The sequence below is a fragment of the Vanessa tameamea genome, chromosome 4 (genome assembly GCF_037043105.1).
Source record: "Vanessa tameamea isolate UH-Manoa-2023 chromosome 4, ilVanTame1 primary haplotype, whole genome shotgun sequence".
In the NCBI taxonomy this organism is placed as follows: Eukaryota; Metazoa; Arthropoda; class Insecta; order Lepidoptera; family Nymphalidae; genus Vanessa; species Vanessa tameamea.
In genome coordinates, this window is record NC_087312.1 from 1,617,275 (window position 1) to 1,636,410 (window position 19,136).

General features: G+C 32.9%; 1 protein-coding gene and 1 non-coding gene across 2 annotated transcripts in view; both read right to left on the reverse strand.

Moving 5' to 3' along the window:
* Positions 1-6,768: 6,768 nt before the first annotated feature.
* LOC113396690 (uncharacterized) overlaps positions 6,769-19,136 on the reverse strand; it is a 31,576-nt gene continuing 19,208 nt past the window's right edge. The window contains exons 6-13 of the mRNA XM_064220602.1: positions 11,026-11,140; positions 10,646-10,881; positions 10,396-10,526; positions 9,599-9,818; positions 8,422-8,586; positions 8,162-8,309; positions 7,547-7,695; positions 6,769-6,945 (exon numbers count right to left, since the gene is read on the reverse strand). Of these exons, the coding sequence (XP_064076672.1) occupies positions 6,826-6,945; positions 7,547-7,695; positions 8,162-8,309; positions 8,422-8,586; positions 9,599-9,818; positions 10,396-10,526; positions 10,646-10,881; positions 11,026-11,140 (1,284 nt within the window). The 3' untranslated portion in view covers positions 6,769-6,825. The remainder of the gene's footprint in view (positions 6,946-7,546; positions 7,696-8,161; positions 8,310-8,421; positions 8,587-9,598; positions 9,819-10,395; positions 10,527-10,645; positions 10,882-11,025; positions 11,141-19,136) is intronic.
* Trnai-aau (transfer RNA isoleucine (anticodon AAU)) lies at positions 19,044-19,117 on the reverse strand. The gene has a single exon. It is a non-coding gene; the product is annotated as a tRNA-Ile (tRNA).

Below are 19,136 nucleotides of genomic sequence, written 5' to 3' on the forward strand. Positions count from 1 at the left end.
TGGCGGGAAGTGTAACATCTATTACATTACAGATTCGGTAGTCATATCGATATACATAGATAAAAACTGATATTATTTTATAATTATATTTATATATAGTTTAAGATATGTATATAATTATTTTAAGATTATATTAATTTCTTTATGGATATGCTAATTATTTAATAAAAATATGACAATATATTTACCTTATATTTTTAAAATTTAATTACGTAAAGGTCATATTTTATTCAGGCCAATTGGCAGCGATTTGGTATTCAACTGAAAGGTATTAGAGACGGATCTTTGATTGTTATCTCAAAATATATTTTTGTTTAAGCCTAATATGAATATAAATTTAATTTTATTTGTCGAAAATACTTGTCTCGTATTTTTAATCGGTAGATAGATTCAAAATATTAGTTAGCCCTACTGTGATATACTTTTATAATATAACCCTTATAAATATCTGCTTTCGAAATAATTTTTCTTATTTAATTTGTTATAAAAGAATTATGAGCTAAAAATATATACAAATACGTGTAATAAAAACAACACATTTACTGTCCGTACATTAGGAAATACCCCAAATACAATAAAAAACCCTTTGTCCCAAATGTCAAGATATCCTATAAGGTTAAAAGACTTACGATCAAAGTTGATTAAGTTTATTGATTCTCCGTACATTGAATGGTACCTGGTACAGACTATCGGTATTGTTACCGCTATAATGGGAGATGGTAGCAAGTGTACGATGCTTACTATTTATTGTTTCGATCGGTGTCATTTATATGATTTATATAATTAACAGCTAAATTATTTCCAGACTCATCTGTAAGAAATAAATTTGCATCGCGGTAATTGATCGCTTGTACGATATATTGATGTGTTTTCTTGAAGTATAACCCTTGTTTCGTGGATTTTAAAATACCACGTAAAATTGAATAAGAATCAACTCACTTGAAATTAAATATCTTTAAGACCCAATAATGAAAGATAAAACACACTGTTTACACCCACCAGCACATTAGATTAGACATTGAGCCGTAAGAAATATCAACCATTAATTTTATCGGCCACCAGCATAGGCAGCTAAAAGGATGTGTGCTTTGTGCCTGTAGCTCCAGACACAGGCTTCCTCACTCTCCAAACCGGAATACAATCAAACTAAGTATTGGTGTTTAACGATGAGTGGGTGATACCAACCCAGACGGGCTAGCACAAAGCCCTAACACAAAGTAGAATTGGGTTACCCCAACTTGTACCCCAGTGTTTACTCCAATGTGGTAGAGCTATATAAGATTTTTTTCACGAGAAGAAATTGTTACTCAATTACAGGATTATAGATATAACATTCGCATGGATCTTGGCAACAAAAATAACAATTACAAAATTAACAATTTTTCAAAACTTCACCTTATATTTGATTAATTTATTGTGCACATAATTTTTAAGCAATTATAAAGACACGTTACATAAATATTACAATTATACGATAAAAATTTGTCAGTTCTTACAATTTTATTTAGTCATTGTTACCTAGATCGGTCTTGGACACTTTTCCTCAAAACATTGTGAATTTGTAGATGGTGCTGCCATATAAAAACATAAATTAAGCATATGGAGTCCAAATCACCTCTCATCAGACTGATCAGAAAGAGGCATTCAAACACTCGACTTTGGACAGAAATAGAGTATATATTGTTTTTTTTTTAAATCTATTTGGACGGAGCCCCACATGTACTGAATCCTGGGTGATCTCTCACCATTTATATTTACGATCTGGATTCTGGTCCGGATGATAGTGTATTCCTGTATGACCTTTGTTTTATATTTTATATATTTGTTTTAGTATATTAAATAAAAGTTAGGTGTAGCGAATTATGCAGCGGTTCACGACATGGACCGCGGGCGACGCAAACGCTGCTGATCCGTATGGTTAGGCAGTGGACGTGTGTGAGGCATTATTAGATTGAACACTGATACGAAAGTGCGATGGTAGCTTTACTTTTCCGGGGGCCGCGATGGTGTGTCGGGCGTTAATCGCCTGAGGGCTTTGTGTGAACAGAAACAAAACTATAACGATAAAAAAGTGCGCATTTATTGAATTTTCCTAAACATATTACAAACTACAAACACTATGTATTTCCTTCTAAGTTCCATACATTTGCAATATGCTCGTGATGTGACATCGTATTCGATATTTAACTTTAAAGGAATAAAATAAAAATCTCCAAACTGTCTATCGTTAAATATACAAATAGTTGAAAATTATTAGATATTGTAAAGTATAATAATGATATCATAGTTAATTAACTGAACATAAAATGCTTTATTCATGAAATAAAGATAAATTATACAATTAATAAAATTTAGTAGTTGCAACACTTGTGACGTCACTCACTATTTTGCTTCTGTTTATACATAGTCTAGAGATTAATTTCAATATTAAGTAGAAGGCACTTACATAGCTTATCATGTGAATTGAAAAATTGTTACATTAAGCAACTCACTGAAAGTTCTTTGATTGCAATGATATTTTATCTGTAGAGAGCGTCCATAAGCCTCGAGGTCTCAGTTTACAAATTTTATAGTCGGACATGACTTGTTTGATCCTTGAGTGATACGTAGTTTGCTTCTATTAAATCTAGTTATTCAAACGCCCCAAGCTAACGAGTATTGTGACCACAAAATACATACGCACGGCAGTGTTAATATATAGCTTACAAAATATATAAAAAATTAAATTATAGAAATTTACGATGAGCCCGTCTTTCCTCCTCTCGGGCACCCCAGATCAATTTTGCATAGTTTGCTTTCTATTTCTTCCTTTGAGTTTATGAACGCTCCCAATAAACGTTACATTATTATAACAGGAACTTAAATTTTGCTAATTTTATTGTATTTATAGACACCTTTATACAGATACAAGATTAACGTTACATACTATAAGTAAAAGTTTAATTGCATATTTATAATCTTATAATACACATAATTTTTTTAATTACGACTACATAGTTTCTTGCCACCGATTTCGATATAATTTTTTTCCATATTTTTAATAATAACATTACGCACCCCCGGTGCGAGTGCGTCTCTTTTGCGAAAATGCAATTTTTGCAGGAGAAGCATTTAAAACTTTGACGTTCACCAAGCGTCGCCGTGATTCGCGCCAAAACCATAAATGATACTTACGGAAACTACGTGTACTATGAAAGTAAGGTAAGCCCCAAGTAAAGGGTTGCTTCAGGACACTTATTTTATGCATTTAACTAATTTTTTCAATTTTTGCAAAAGTAACGGTCTCGCACCGAGGCTGCGATTAAAAGATTTTAACAAAAACATACTTTCAACCCATCAATCAAATCCCATCAATATAACATCAAATTTAAATATTGATGTTTAACAATTTCAAAACAAATACCTACGCTTAGTTTTAATTAAACCCTATTAGTGATTGAAATTTCATAAATACAAATCGTAAAGGGCATCTTCGTCATAAAACAGATAAAATATCTACCTACTCTTTCAATTTTACAATGGCAATTAAATTAATATGTTCTTTTCATTGACTTAAGTGTATACTACTAGACGCGTTGTCCGGTACTGAGATATTGCGCAGTCAGTTAGGGTCAATTGACCACAACTCAATTAGTCGAATGCGAACGACCGAAAGGAGCTGACAGCTGTTAAAAGCAGCAATTTATGAGTGTTTTTAATAAATTCAGACTTCGTATTTTTAATTAATTCGTATTTTCTTGTAAACAAATTATTTCACGAAAATTACATGCATGATGTGCTCTTTCGCTTACTCTTTACTAGTTTTACCTAAGAGGGAGCAGTACAACCGATATGTTGATATTGTAGCAGAAACAAATATTATTAAAAACTACTTAAGTACTATTTTTACAAAAATGCCGAATTTCACTCTTCGATACTGTAAAAACATTCTCATTCAACATTCAACATTCTCTCGAAAAACATTTACCAATGTTTTTTTTTGTCTTTGTAGACATACTTTTTCTTAAGTAAGTATTAAATTGATTTCTGTTTTCTTTAAAGTTCTCACCTAAATCAGTTATGTTGATTATATGTTATTGTCTAATCGAATTAATACCCATTATAACTATGACCATAATTGAGACAAATACTCTCAGAGACAAATGGAAAAAGATAAAAAGTATTGTGCCACATCTGCGCGATCGTCACGGCTCCCCCCCCCCCCCTGCTTTCTTTCCCTTTTCTAGTAGTATACATATAAGTCAATAGTTCTAAATAATAATCTGTGCCCTATCGGCACTAATTTTTATTAGCCTTTACCTCATAAATATGTATTATTCAATTTAATTATAAAATATGGGAATTAAAATTGAATTTAAATATTTACTGTATTTTTCATACTCATTACTATGATATATGTCTGTTATACCCAGCGGATAGCATCTATTGAATGACGTCTACAAGGGTTGTGAATTTTAATCGAATGACGCAATCAGAACGAACGAATAATTGTGGAGCGCTATTCTAGTTCTGTGTTGTCTAAGTCGTTATTTTAAATGTGTATAGCGTACCTAATGATAAAATACTAAAGTCGAAGATATCACTAAACGTATAATTTCAATATGTTTATACTTAGTTAGTGCTTTAAAATGTTATAGAATAAAAATATGTCGTAGAAATGTCAGTGTCAAGATGTTGATGAATACAGATTATTAACGAGATAAATATAGAGCTGTATTATAGTATAACAAAATTTTAGGTTAATTACTTAAAAATACTGATCGATAACTTTACAATAGATAAGTAGTCGCTACTTTTAATAATATGATGATTGATATACTATTTTGAAAGTGGTTCTTGTTTAGAACAATAAAATTGAACATTTTGCTTGTTTCTAAAAATAAATGTGTCGATTTGCGGACTGACACGGTCGTGCATTGTTTTCTAATGACTAGTAAATCTAAGACTAAGTTGGCCCCTGTTTTGTGTTATTCTACGTGAACACTAATTATAAATATCCGTAAATCTAAATTTCTACAAATTTAAAATGCATATTGTTAATAATATTATGTACATATTGTATATACTAAAATGGTCCTCATCAGCCGGTTTTGGTCTTAAATGTCTAGTGACTGACATTATACTCTTTTAAAACTACAATTTTATTTATCATAAACAACTGTGCGATTTTTTTTTTAATTTAGCATTTGAATTTTTTTATATTAATTATAAATTGTGCATGATTTTTTTAATTAAACGCTTTTAATCGTTTCATAATAATTTAAAAAGTAATTTATTCTATTTAATATCTAAATAAAAAATTACTAATAAATATTAATTTTACACTTAATATCTATATGAATTTAAATTCGTCCAATTGTGTACTTACTTATAATTTGAAATCAATTTTTTTTTATGAAATAGTTACTAGATGAAATAATTACTAGTATTTCTATATAATTCCATTAGAAGTTCTATTCTATTTTTATTGACAGTTGTGCAAAATCTTATTAACATTAAATTGGCCATTAAATATTAAAAGAACAGCAAGGAATTAAATTAATTAACAGATAATGAATTCTTTACTTAAGTAACTTTATTTATTGCAGATAATTATTAAGCTTCTGTAACGGTTTATGCCTAGCTCATCACAAGTCAAAGTTAAATTAAAAAAAAATATATTCAAATAAAGAAGTAACGCTTACATGATTGAAAATAATCTGTCAGGAACTTCATTAATTATAATTGTTGTCTGTTCTCATTATTTGTTTCTATTTATGCTATTTTTATTGTTAGTCTATGCGTTATATGTTTCAAATATGGTTAGGATAGAACCTTTCGAAATTGCAATAAGTTGTAGTGTATCTATAGTGTAAGAAATTTTGAGAGTTGAATTTACAAATTTAAAAAAAATTAACAATACTCTAAATCAAAAATTAAATTAATGTAGAAATAAATACTTCACAGAACTTCAGACAGATTTAGAACAGATAAATAATAATATTATGTAATTTTTTTTCTAGTAAGGTTTTGAAAGACATTAAATCGTCATGACGTATTAACTATTTTTTAAATTTTTTCATAAAACGATATAACGGTAAAAACACACACATATTTTTTTTATAATTACACTGTAATATATTTTCACAAAAATTGTGGAGTTGATTCTATTTAAATTTTAATAAAAAAGTTTTCTTAAGTATAGTTATTGTTACTTTTTTATTTTATTTGCGTTCAATTTATAACAAGACACATCCGTTTTCACAGACTATACTCAAGTTAACCTGGCGTTGCTAAGTTCGTTTGGGTTATTGTTAGACGTTAAATGTAACCTAATTCGTGTGATGAATCTCTTGTATTGTAAACAATATCTGTTTATTGCAGTGGAATATAAACCTTGAACGTTTCCATTTTTTTTTATAAAATCATGTTTTAGTCTCATATAATTTTGTTGGTAAAATTTGCAAAATGAAAAAAAAATTAAAGTGGAATTCTGCCATAAAATATATTTTTGCAGTTAACTATTCAGCGAGAGTGTAAGCTCTACTGAATACGATCGACAGGAATACGCGACGGTGTCAACACTCAGATGAATTACGTGGAAACCGTATTTACTTAATAATAGTGAATATAATATCATTACTAATTTCAATGAATGCATATATAACATTTAATTAGTAAGTTATATTCGATTAATAAATAACTAAGAATTAATTAAAGAACTATTTCATCCAAAATACTTCAAACTCTTCGGCACTTTAATATTTTTCGTCCAGAATAAGACACGATAATTTTTTTACATTTTTTTTTTCAAACTTATGAGACGTTTATTTGCGGTTCCTTAATCTATATATGGGTGTTCATTGTGATTTCACCAGAACTCTGCTCGTAAAGTCGCCTCACTTGGTCCTGCGTCATTTGCGAGACTGTGGGTATCTTGGAGATGTTGTTGATCATTGGCTTTACCTAAAACGAGTTTAAGAACTAAAATTATAATATCGATGTGTTATCTGTTACTCATATCCCCTTACAGTTATGGATAGAGAGCAAAATATATTATACTTTTTACATTACATAGATTATATATTTCGACTAAGGCGATCATTTTTAAGGGAGCAGACAAAAGACAAAAGAGATGCAAGATATATTATGGAAGGAAAGCATACAGTGGCACACAGGTCTCGTCATTCTCATAATCCGATGGGACAGCATGAGCAACCAGAGAGAGTTCGGGCGTAGGACTTAAGGAATTCTGGCTTTACGTTCTTTCTGAGGTGAGGGCGTATTAATAATGTCAATTGACAAACTTACGAGTTACTACTGAGTCACGCAAACTATAAATGCTTACATTTGTCTACAAAAAAACTCAATAACTTTTCTCGTTCTAATCCAGGGTTTGCAACCTTTCGAGTCAGCCCCTGGATCAACGAGTCGATATCTGTGTGACGGCTTTAATACTTAATGTGGCGTATACTCGTGTAAATTAATGAGTTTAATAAAGGGGTTTTATGGGCATTAAGTTGTTAAAAATAATATATCGTATGATTTTCTTGTGAATAATGCAAACCTTATTATTAGTCATGCCAATGAACCCGTTACCGACTGTCCCGTTTGGCAATGTTCCGTTATGTACCGACCCGTTCCGAGCGACTCCGTTGGCGATTCCTGCCCCGATCCGAGACACTGTATGCGCGAATTGTTGTATCGTCGTTCCGTCTGTTAATAAATGTATGATCAATATAAGTTTATTTTTATTTTATTATGATCACCACGGCAAATGGTGACCACCATAGGCTGTAAGTAATAGTCAATCCATTCCTTATATAATCAATGCGCCACAAGGCTTGGTATTTGAGATGTTATGTCCCTTGTGTCTTATTACACTGGCTCACTCACCATTCCAACCGTAGGACACAAAACGGATTGCTAAAAGTATTGCTGTTCGGTGGTGAATGTCGTGATGAGTGACTAGTTTGCCCTAAAATTATTTATTATTATAAGCAATCTAATAATTATTAAATTATTATAAGCAATATTACATCGCATAATCGCACGTACGTCTATTAGAACCACGTAATTGATAAGGAGGGGTGAGAGAGCTGATGGCAGCCCAAAAATCTTAGTAACGGAAACCACGACTACAACTAGTAATGATTATAAAAATATAAAACTTCGCACGTACCAGAGACGTTCCCATTCTGCGGTAGGTGTGTCTGTGGGTTGGCGTTCTGTTGTGGTATCGATGCGATGGCTTCAGCCTTCTCCATCTCCTCCTCCAAAACCCTCGTGAATTCAAGCTGTACGTCCGATGAGTCTGTATCACCATCCACCTAGCATCCAATATTATTTATTAATAATATCAAAGCGAAAGGGTTTTAATAATTGATGAGACACAAATTACAACTTATCAATGACCTTGATTCATTAAATTTTGTGACTTACGATCACGAGTCGATGCTGTTGGTCTAAATTCTTTAACATCGGTAAGCTCTGTTCCCTGAATACTTCGAGACGTCTTCTGAAGGCAGCTACTGAGTCGTCCCGTCGACCCCGACCGAGTTGAAGTTTCGAGCAATCCAAGAGCACCATACGGGGAGTCAGTTTGAACTGAAACAATTTCGTTTATTCATGATAGTAACCGTGAAGTAATATCTTGAAAAACAGTTTCTTTCACATTTAACAATATTTATAATAATTTAAAGCAGAGCTCAGAGCTCTTAGAGCACTAGGTCTATCCCTTTGTCCACGCTTTATCTATATTAATATTCTAAATTCAAAAGTAACTCTGTCTGTCTGTCTTTTCCTCTCTCACAGCCTAACCATTGAACCGAATTTGATGAAACTTGTACCTAAATATTGGATAAAGGTGATCTAACACGTGACGATCGACCCCTATAAGCCATGCTTATAAGCATAATGACATATTCTAACAATACAATTAATGAGTACGCGAAAAGTCAAAAATCTTTATTGAATATAGAAGCATTACGCTGTTTGTACGTTCTTGTCAAGAAAAAAATTTACCACCATCATTTCGAAAGCGACACCCCAGATCTGAGAAGAACTGGCGGAAGAAACTCAGTTGTACCTATCGTTTATTTTTTAGCAACGATTTTTCGTTTATTTTGTTTTTCGTTTGATTTACAATGTAATTATTGGGATGTTACAGGTCAGGTTGATTTTGTAGTTACTTCAGGTTGCACAAGGATATGTTTATTGTAATTAATATTTCCAAAAGTCACTATATACATGAATTGTCACTAATGTTGTCGCTGCTGACGTTACTAACGAAATTCGATGATGAAGATGTCAAAATGTCCTAATACAGATTAATCTTTTTTTAAATATTTTATTTTGTTTGTTTGTTTCATTGTCCCTTCTTTCTTTCGTTTAAATATCATATAATATTAATAACAATTAAATATAATTCCAGGAGCATCCTAGCAGATTCTCATAAAGGATCTGATGCAATACTATGAACAAATCCAACATCGAACGAACATGCTTTTAAATTAGTTAAGAGTAACTTTCTTTGATTCTGAGTCTTGCCACATTCCAAGATGACACACAGATGATCTTTAATGATAATTATGAGCTGATAGGCTTTGGTGTCTCGCACCTCTCTCTCATACGATTCCATCTGGTCCAAGTCTCGGGGATATCCATCCAGTACGATGCCGTGTCCGCTGCGTGCAGCATCACTGACCGCCGCTGTCACCATTTTGGTGATCAAGTCTCGTGGAACTAATTCCCCTGCACTGACGGCCGTGCGAACGATAGCTCCATCCGATGCCGGTCCGCCACCAGCCTCAGCCAACGCACGGAGACGTTGCCCCAAGCTGTTGGAGAGACACAGTTGTTCTTTATTATTTTGATAATGTACATTAATTTCAGTTGATCCTGGCCACATTTTTCAGATTAAAATTTTATTTAATGAATAAATTAAACGTGGTACACCCTCGTGGACGTACAGCTTGAATTCACAGGGGTGTTGAAGGAGGAGATGGAGACAGCTAGTTATAAATAACAAGGTATCCATATCGCTTACAGGAATTAAAGGAATATTTTACCTCATACAATTATTTTGAATAGTGATATTATTTAAATTAATATTATAGTACAATAAGTATCGAGCTTAGCGATCTATCCGTCTCAACGGTACTAATATTTCTTACTGCTGAAACTGCGGCTTTACCCGTGTGACATTTATAAAACACAAACTTCCAAAAACCGTTTTACCCCTTAAGGGGTAGAGTTTTGTAAAATCTACACCGTATAAGGAACCTACCTGCCAAATTTCAAGTTTGTAGCTATTATAGTTTCTAATATTTCTTGATTAATCAGTGAGTGGTATTTCGTTTATATGTAGATATAGATTAGTATGATGACCAATGGCCGTTAAGATGTTTCGTTCACCTGAAATGCGTCCAACCGTTCCGTTGAGTCACAGCGCGTTCGCACAACGTAGCTTTGTTACTGCCGGGACCACCCACCACCCATAATGTCGGTGGCGTTGTTGTTACGCCGTGAACTCTTATCACCTCGGCCTGTGATTTAATATATAATTGATAATATAAAAAAATACATAACATTATAGAAAACTAAGAAATTATTCAAATGAAAAAAGTCTTCGATGTGGTTGTATAAAAAAGAATTATAAAAATACCTTAGGACTAAGAATTCTTTCGACATTGCCATTTACTGGAAAAACTTTAGGCACAGACGCGATAGGTAATTGAGCGACCGATATTGGCATCACGGGCACTGGAGCGGCAGGCACTATTGGCATTTGTGTTACTGCCACGGAATCGTCTTCAATGTCTACATCTTGGGCTTTTAGTGGGTCATCTTCATGAATTCTCGCCGGTGCTGGCTCGACGCCAACGATTTCACCTGGTATAGCTGCAAATAAATGTTTTAAAGAGACATAATATAAAAATTGACTTCAAAAATCTCTACTTCCTCTCTCTAAAACGCGGTCGGAACTGCGGAGGAAAACTACGAAAATATATAATAAAAAATTGAAATAGATATAGCTTGACATACCCCGAGCACCAACACCGACTCCATTCATGCCTTGCTCTTCCACCGCACCCAGAATCTGTAGAACTGCAGCTCGAAAATCCTTGTACACCTCTTCAGGATTTCTTTCGCCGTTGACCTGTAATATTTATCATTTTAGGATAGACTCAATTTACGTCGCTCAATTTAATTCGTCCTGACTGTAGTCTGGCTAAAAATGGCTCAATTCAGATACTGAGCAATCATTAACAGGCCAATTAGTAACATTAACAATTTCTCATTTGAGGAGTCGCTCGTCAATGTAGCTTATTAATTCAACACCAAACCAAGTTTTGACAATACAACTAAGGCCATCGATTAATTTATAATTCGCCTGCGTGTGAGAGTAAGAGGGGAGAGCAGGTGTTAGGGACAAAAAGTACCCTATGTGCTACTCCAGATGAATCTTAAATTTGGCACAGTAATATGCCGTGCAGCTGTTCTGGGGTGATTGAGTGAGAAACATCCATCCACCCAAACTTTCGCATTTATAATGATTAAGATTCAAATTGATAAGAACATTTCGAAGGGTAATTAGTGAATTATTCAGAAGTTAATCATATTGTGTTCCGATGATCGAAATACTAATAATTTATTTTTCGTTCTATTTTCCAATTCAAGGGACAGAGAAACGTTTTCTTCGTAATAACAAAAGTCGTAGAAACGGTGTCGATGTAATTAATGAGGCCACGTATTTTTTAAACGAACTTTTGTGGGGAATAAATGAACGTGATATTTATGTGATAGCTTTTATTTTTCTATATTTTTTACAGTATATTTTATTCATGAAATGTTTAAAGATATAATATTACTACTGATTAAACAGCCTGATGTTTTGATGCATGTTTTTATAAATTTTTGAGGTTTATTATAAAGCTAGTTGACGCCCGCGACTCTGCTCGCGTTTTAAGGATTGGCCGTCATGGTTAGGTTTTAGGCATAAAAAAGTAGCCTGTGAACTTCCTTGACGTTCGAGTTAGAAAAATAGTATTGGGTCATATGTTCAGGAGTAATTTCGACGAATGCTGTAATATTTATATTTATATATAAATATTGTTTAATTACAGCAACAACATTTACGATTGATGATCATGAGTTCGATTACTGCATATATTAAAAATATTTGTTTTTTTTTACCTGTAATCTAAGCAGCATTGAAAAGAGCTTGACAACGAAGCCGGTAGGATTCAAAGGATTATAGATTGGATATATGGATCCAAATATATAAATGCTCTGATGTTGTTATTGAAAGACATTAAATTGAATAAAAAAGGCTATTTTCCGAAACTATTTTTTTCAAAAAATCATACCGATTGAATTTTCGCCTGACTCGAGCATCATTATTTTCCTAGTTCTCTAGGCGATATAAACTAATAAAACTGCCTTTATTGACTGGACAACATATGTAAAGCGGCCGAAACGGATGGAAAATCGATCGGTACGATCTTACACGCATCTTAACTATATTTCTATAAATAAAGTTAACTGGGTAAAGCTCATATATATCCATTTTTAGTATTCTTCTCTGGGATTATTTACTAGTACAAAGCGAACGGTGACTATATAAAATGTATTTTTTTTTAAATGAAATATTATACTTTAATGAGAAAATAATTCCTTATATATGTATATAAATTTAACGTTGAGGTAACCCGGTAGCCGTGTACAGACACAGTCATATTATATGACAACTTTGAATGCTATAACGATGAGAAGGCTCGGACTTTATTCAACATGGGTATATAGGTTTTGGGATTAACATATGACAGCCTTTACTTGATGGTAGGGCTTAGGGTATGCTAAGCAGAAATACTTAATTTTGCGATGTTCCGGTTTGAAGGTTGACTGACCCAGTGTAACGATAGGCACAAGGGATATAACATCTTAGTTCCCAAAATTGGTGAGATTTTGGTGATGTAAAGGGTAGTTAGTAATTCTCACAGCGTCAATGTCTATGGGCGGTGACCACTTATCACCAGATTGTCCATTTGTCAATCTGCCAAAGTATAAAACAAAATACAAGCTTAAGTACAGACAAAGCCCTGTTACGGTATACGTATAGCATAACACATAGTTTCTCCTTGATGAAATGATAAAGTTTTCATTAGAACTTCTAGTGTAGGTCTCTGGCCGCGCCTACTGGCACGTGTAAAGGAACAAACTCATTTATTACAGAACTAAACACGATATTAGTTACTGTTATTAAATTTTCACTGTCGCTAACTCCGGACACCTGCATAGTCGCACGTCCTCGGAAAACTTGCTGGCTTATGTTGTAACGTGTTATTGCTAATCTATGTTTACTTTTAAATTAGGAGTTTTTTTGTAACACCTCGCTAATATATAAAATATAGAACTTATACCGGAAAATCCAGCTTGTTTCGGAGAAGATTTAAGCATATAATATTATTATATAAGTTCGCGTCTTCTCTCAGCTGACGGTTTAGTTCATTTACACTGACAAGCGTCTTACTAATCTTGTTTAACACAATTTGCAGTGTTATTCCAATATGAATTAATGTTTGTAACATATTTTCTTTCCAATGAAAACCAAATCAATGAGAGGAAATCTTCAACGACTCATTTTCTAAAGCAAAAGAAATATTAACTGCCTGTGACGATACCACTTTTGGCAAAGATGTATTCTCCTCCGATAAAGAAGAATTTACAGCTATTTTCTAGAAATATTACATTGGCGTAGCACGGTATTAAATCTTACACGTCATGACTTCGGTGGACTCTACAACTAAACTGGGTGCATTCCTAAGACTAGTAAACCATATTTTTATTCAAACTCAGATTATATAAAAGCCTGGGTTCTCCGATAGACCCCATATTATAACCCTGGCTACACCAAAGCAATGCGGGTAAAAAGTACCTATTTACTAGTGTACAATAATCACTTTTGTAGGTCATTTTACGTTTTATATGTCCAGTAATCAATGACGTATAAATTCTTAATCATAAGAAAATCTATTTGGTTACTCAAACGGATAGTATTTCTGAATTTCATGGCACGATGTTGACAACTATAATTTTTTTAAAGAGTAAATTATTCATTCTATCACAACGATTCAATGAAAACATTCCAGTTTAAATAATTTATTTAGTTGTAAATACCATGATTGTAAAAAACATTTTAAACGAACTTAGCTTTAACATAATTGTGCCACTCATAAGTTGGTCATATTAAAAAACAAACTATTGAATAGTTTTAACATGAAAGTATCGATTTTACTGAATCATCGAGCGTTGTGTACATATTTTATTCTACGAATAAAACTTTATCGACATACGATCTCAGAAGTTATTTTATTATCAAACTAATTTTCGGCCGCGGTTTCGCACGGGCATACAACCACACGTCGTATAGCCAACACATTCTCAACATATTACAAATACTGATCATAATAATGTGTGCGTATTTACACACACAACATTAATGATCTATTGTTTATACATGTGGCACTACTTGTTTTTTTTTCTCAATGTTCAATCGAATTAAAATCAATTGTTTTGTATATCAACAAATACATAATTATAACTTTGTATTATTATTATATAATTCAGTATTGTTAATCGATTTTAAGTAATTTTATCGACTTGTATTTTGAACGCAGCTAAAACGAATACAGTATAAGATAGAATAAGCCCCGGTAGTGCGAAACGACGCGCCTTTTCGTCAACACGTCAATAATAATTAATAATTAAAGGGTACCAGTAATTTTTGGGCTTTACTATAACGTCCCGCGCGCCCCATTTGTCTTTTGTTTAATAATCTGATATTTTATATGCACTTACGTAGGATTTTTTTTAAATAAATTAAGGTTAAGATACCTTTGTACGTAGGTAACCTTCGCCTGCAGATAATAGCACCTTAAGAAAAGTTATTTCTTACACCGTCATTTCGCTGTCAATCGTAATATCTAAGATGTAGTATATTTGCTCACTCTGTTCCAACCTTTAAACGACAATACAAAATATTATTCTGTGGTGCCGTAGGTAAAATATATATTTCTCATGCTTAGAATTTTCTTCATAACATTACTGCAAAATAAATTGCATGTGTTCATAGATCATATTTTTATATTGAATATTCCGCATGTAGTCCTTAAAACATATGCCGAGCATTTCCTGATAATTATCATATGCGAGTGATAGTCTGGCAAAATATATAATATATTCCAGATCTAAGGAACATCGCTATTTAATAAACGATATAAGTCGTTTATACCTTTATTTAAAAAAATACGTGCGCGTCTCGGGACGCCCAACAGAAGTGATAACTTAAACAATCCGCTGTGGGTTAGAGTGAGAGAAGAGGAGCCAGCCTACCGCTGCCGTATGCGTAAGAGAAGCCAGACAGACTGGCGCCGTAACGCGTTACGTAACAAAGTGGTTCACCCTCCCATAAGAAGTTATCACTTCAAAAGTATATTCAATGACAGCTATATTTTTATTATATAAGAGCCGAGATGGCCCAGTGATTAGAACGCGTGCATCTAAACCGATGATTTCGGGTTCAACCTCAGGCAAGCACTATTGAAATTTACATGTGCTTAATTTGTGTTTATAATTTATCTCGTGCTGAAGGAAAACATCGTGAGGAAACCTGCATGTAATTTCAACGAAATTCTGTCACATGTGTATTCCACCAACACGTATTGGAGCAGCGTGGTGGAATATGCTCCAATTCTTCTCCTCAAAGGGAGAGGAGGCCTTAGCCCAGAATTAGGAAAATTTACAGGCTGTTAATGTTGTAATGTTATGTTTTTATTATTAAGCATTTACGACGTGTCTTATAAAAGTTTTTTCTCTCCTTCTGGCATAATTGATTTGGTGTTTGAACGAAGAAGACGTAACCTTGCCAAAAAATCGCCATCAAATCAACATTACAAGTCAGTTAATGTCCATAGCAATCTGTACGACGCAATTATTTATAAAATACAAATAATTCAGACTTCTAAATAATACTAGTGGTTTACGTAAGGATCTAATTGTATTTTAATAATTATTCATGAACTCAACAACTACCTCGTAATGGTGAAGTTGCATGGGAGTCCACAGGTGGTTTCATTGCCTACGGCGTACGATCAAGCAATAAATTGCTTTCTGAAATTCTATCGTCAAAGTTTACGGCCATAGCATTGGTGACCAATACTTACCAATACTTGGATGAATTTAACCAATATGGGTCATTTTATAGATTTTAAATTAAGAAGGGCTGTTAGAAGTTTTTATTGTTTTATAATAAAATTATTTTTCCTTATATTATATTCACCATTTCCCTTCGCATTAAAATTCTTATGTAACTCTTTCACATTGGGGCAAAAACTGTTGTTCAATTTGGGTTAAAGCAAATCTCCTTGGTGATAAGTGTTTGTGTAAGACTTTCTGGGTAGGTATCACCCACTCATCAGATATTCTACCGCTAAACAGTAATACTTAGTATCTTTGTTCCTAAGGTTGATGGTATGCGTGTAGCGTAAGAATAGGAATTATTGCACTCACGAAAACAAAGGTGTTAAAGAAATATAAGTTTTACTAAATGAACAGTTTCTATCGAATAATGTCATCCACTGTTTCGAGGCACCGCCCGCATTAACATGGAAACTTTGATCTTTCCGAAACCATTTCGTAAGTCTAGAATTTGTTGATAAATAACGTGAGTGACACACTGCTCAGACAAGGAATTGTATTAATATAAAAAATCTGAAAGGGGAACAAATTTATCGGTGCTCATATTTATGAGATTATAAATTTTATGAAAGGTAATTAAAAACCACCAATATTAAAGTTAATTTATAAACAGTAAAAGCACTTAGAATTAAATAAAATTATTGGTTCAAACATGAACCAACTTTGGTATATTGGACGCATTCGATCGCGACGTATATAATAAATATATGTACATACATGAGTTATCCTTGACTCAAGACGAACTTGACATCGAAACATCGATATTTTCTGAGCAAAGTTCTGAAAGCAAGTATTTGCTTAGTCAATTATGTACGAGGCAGGGGGGCGGTCTGGTAATTGTCGATATTTGGACGGTAATTGATGCGATTTGGACTATAATTTTCGAAATTTGTATAAAATGCTATCATTATTGAAATATGTTTGAAAACTCACCCCGTTACCTTGAGTTTTTTTTTAAATATTAATAATAATTAAAAAAATATTATGAGTATTTTGTTATTAGGAAAAAATATTTCGAAAAAATGATAGGTTTGAGAAGATCTAGTAAAATAAACTGGTGTTAGCACTTTAAGGGATAAATGTTCATTTTATTCTTCTACTACTCGTAGGTATAATAAATTATTAAATAAAAGTATCGACTTCTGATATCAGTCAGGGTTATGCAGTTATGAATATGTTGTTTGTATATAAGTTATTTCCACCTTGGGATATACTGTAATTTTTGGATATTATATGGAGAATTAGACTAACCTTCCGAACGTCATTACTGTCTAGCTGTCATTTATAAAAGTATTCAGTTTTGGCCGAAATACGATCAAGCGTATCACTGTTCTGTTTCGTAATAATATTCGTTAACCAGAAATTCATAAAACTACTTCGCTATCAACTAAAATATACTTACAATAAATTTATTCAAATTATTTTTGTTTTGTTATTAACATATTCATAAATAATTACAGTTCATTGTAATTCATAATAAAACATTTTACACGTAGATATAATTAACTACAAATTAAATCGTACAAAGCACAAATTAAGGGTTAGTTGTTTATTGATAGTGTTTAAAATACCTAAATTTTAACCGAAGATTCTAGCTTAAATCCGGACAACCCCACTGAATTTTCATGTGCCTGAAAACCTTAGAAACCTGAGTATGTAGGATGAAAAGTCACCTGTCTCCAATCTTCATTGATAGAGTGTGGCTCTTAACTAAGCTGACCTCCACGGAAGGGTAGCCTTAGCCTAGTAATTACCTTTTTTACAAAGTGTCGTATGTACCTGTTTACATAGCAAAAGGAAAACCGGCGCGCATGTTCCCTTGCGTGTGGTATGACCATTAATTCTTAGTAACATATTGGATAAGAGATTTACTCGATATTCAGCATTCCGAATGTTTATGAGCATTCGGTTATTAATGCTCATTATCGAAATTAGATTCTTGTGATAAAGTTCCCAGTAATCATAACATCATAATTTACATTGAATTGTTAAAAACATTTCTCTATTGAACTGTGTTCTCTGGATCTACATTTTTTTAAAATTAGCAGCCTGTAAATTTCCCACTGCTGGGCTAAGGCCTCCTCTCCCTTAGAGGAGAAGGTTTGGAGCATATTCCACCACGCTGCTCCAATGAGGGTTGGTGGAATACACATGTTACAGAATTTCGTTGAAATTAGACACATGCAGGTTTCCTCACGATGTTTTCCTTCACCGCCGAGAACGACATGAATTATAAACACAAATTAAGCACATGAAAATTCAGTGGTGCATGCTTGGATTTGAACCCGAAATCATCGGTTAAGATGCACGTGTTCTAACCACTGGGCCATCTCAGATCTACATTTTGAAGCCTAGATATTACCAAATTTCTGGACTTAATGAACCATTTAAAGTTACCTTTTGAGTTGCGGTTTAGTATAAACATTAATTCGTCAATAATATTGCGAAATATATCGAAAGATTTGGTTTTCGGGTACAAAATGAAATTTCATTGTGATTAACGATTCCTTAAAAATCATATAAACATTTATACAGGCAAAATAATATATTATTATACTTATAAGTATAATAATGTATTATTTTGACTGTATAAATCGTAAAATATATGTCTTAATTGAAAAATTTACGTACTCATATTAAATCACACTTTTGGGTGGCTGGAGAAATCTCTTAAAGAAACCAAATATAGAACATGATTGGTTGCTTAAATAATAAAATAAACTAAGAAATTTAATAAGGACTTTTCAAAAGAACTTAATAGATAAGTATATATAAAATAACTAATGAAACAAAAAAAGGTTATTTGGCCCATGAGGGGATCGAACCCGCGACCTTCGCGTTATTAGCACGACGCTCTAACCAACTGAGCTAATGGGCCGGTTGGATAATTCGTTGAA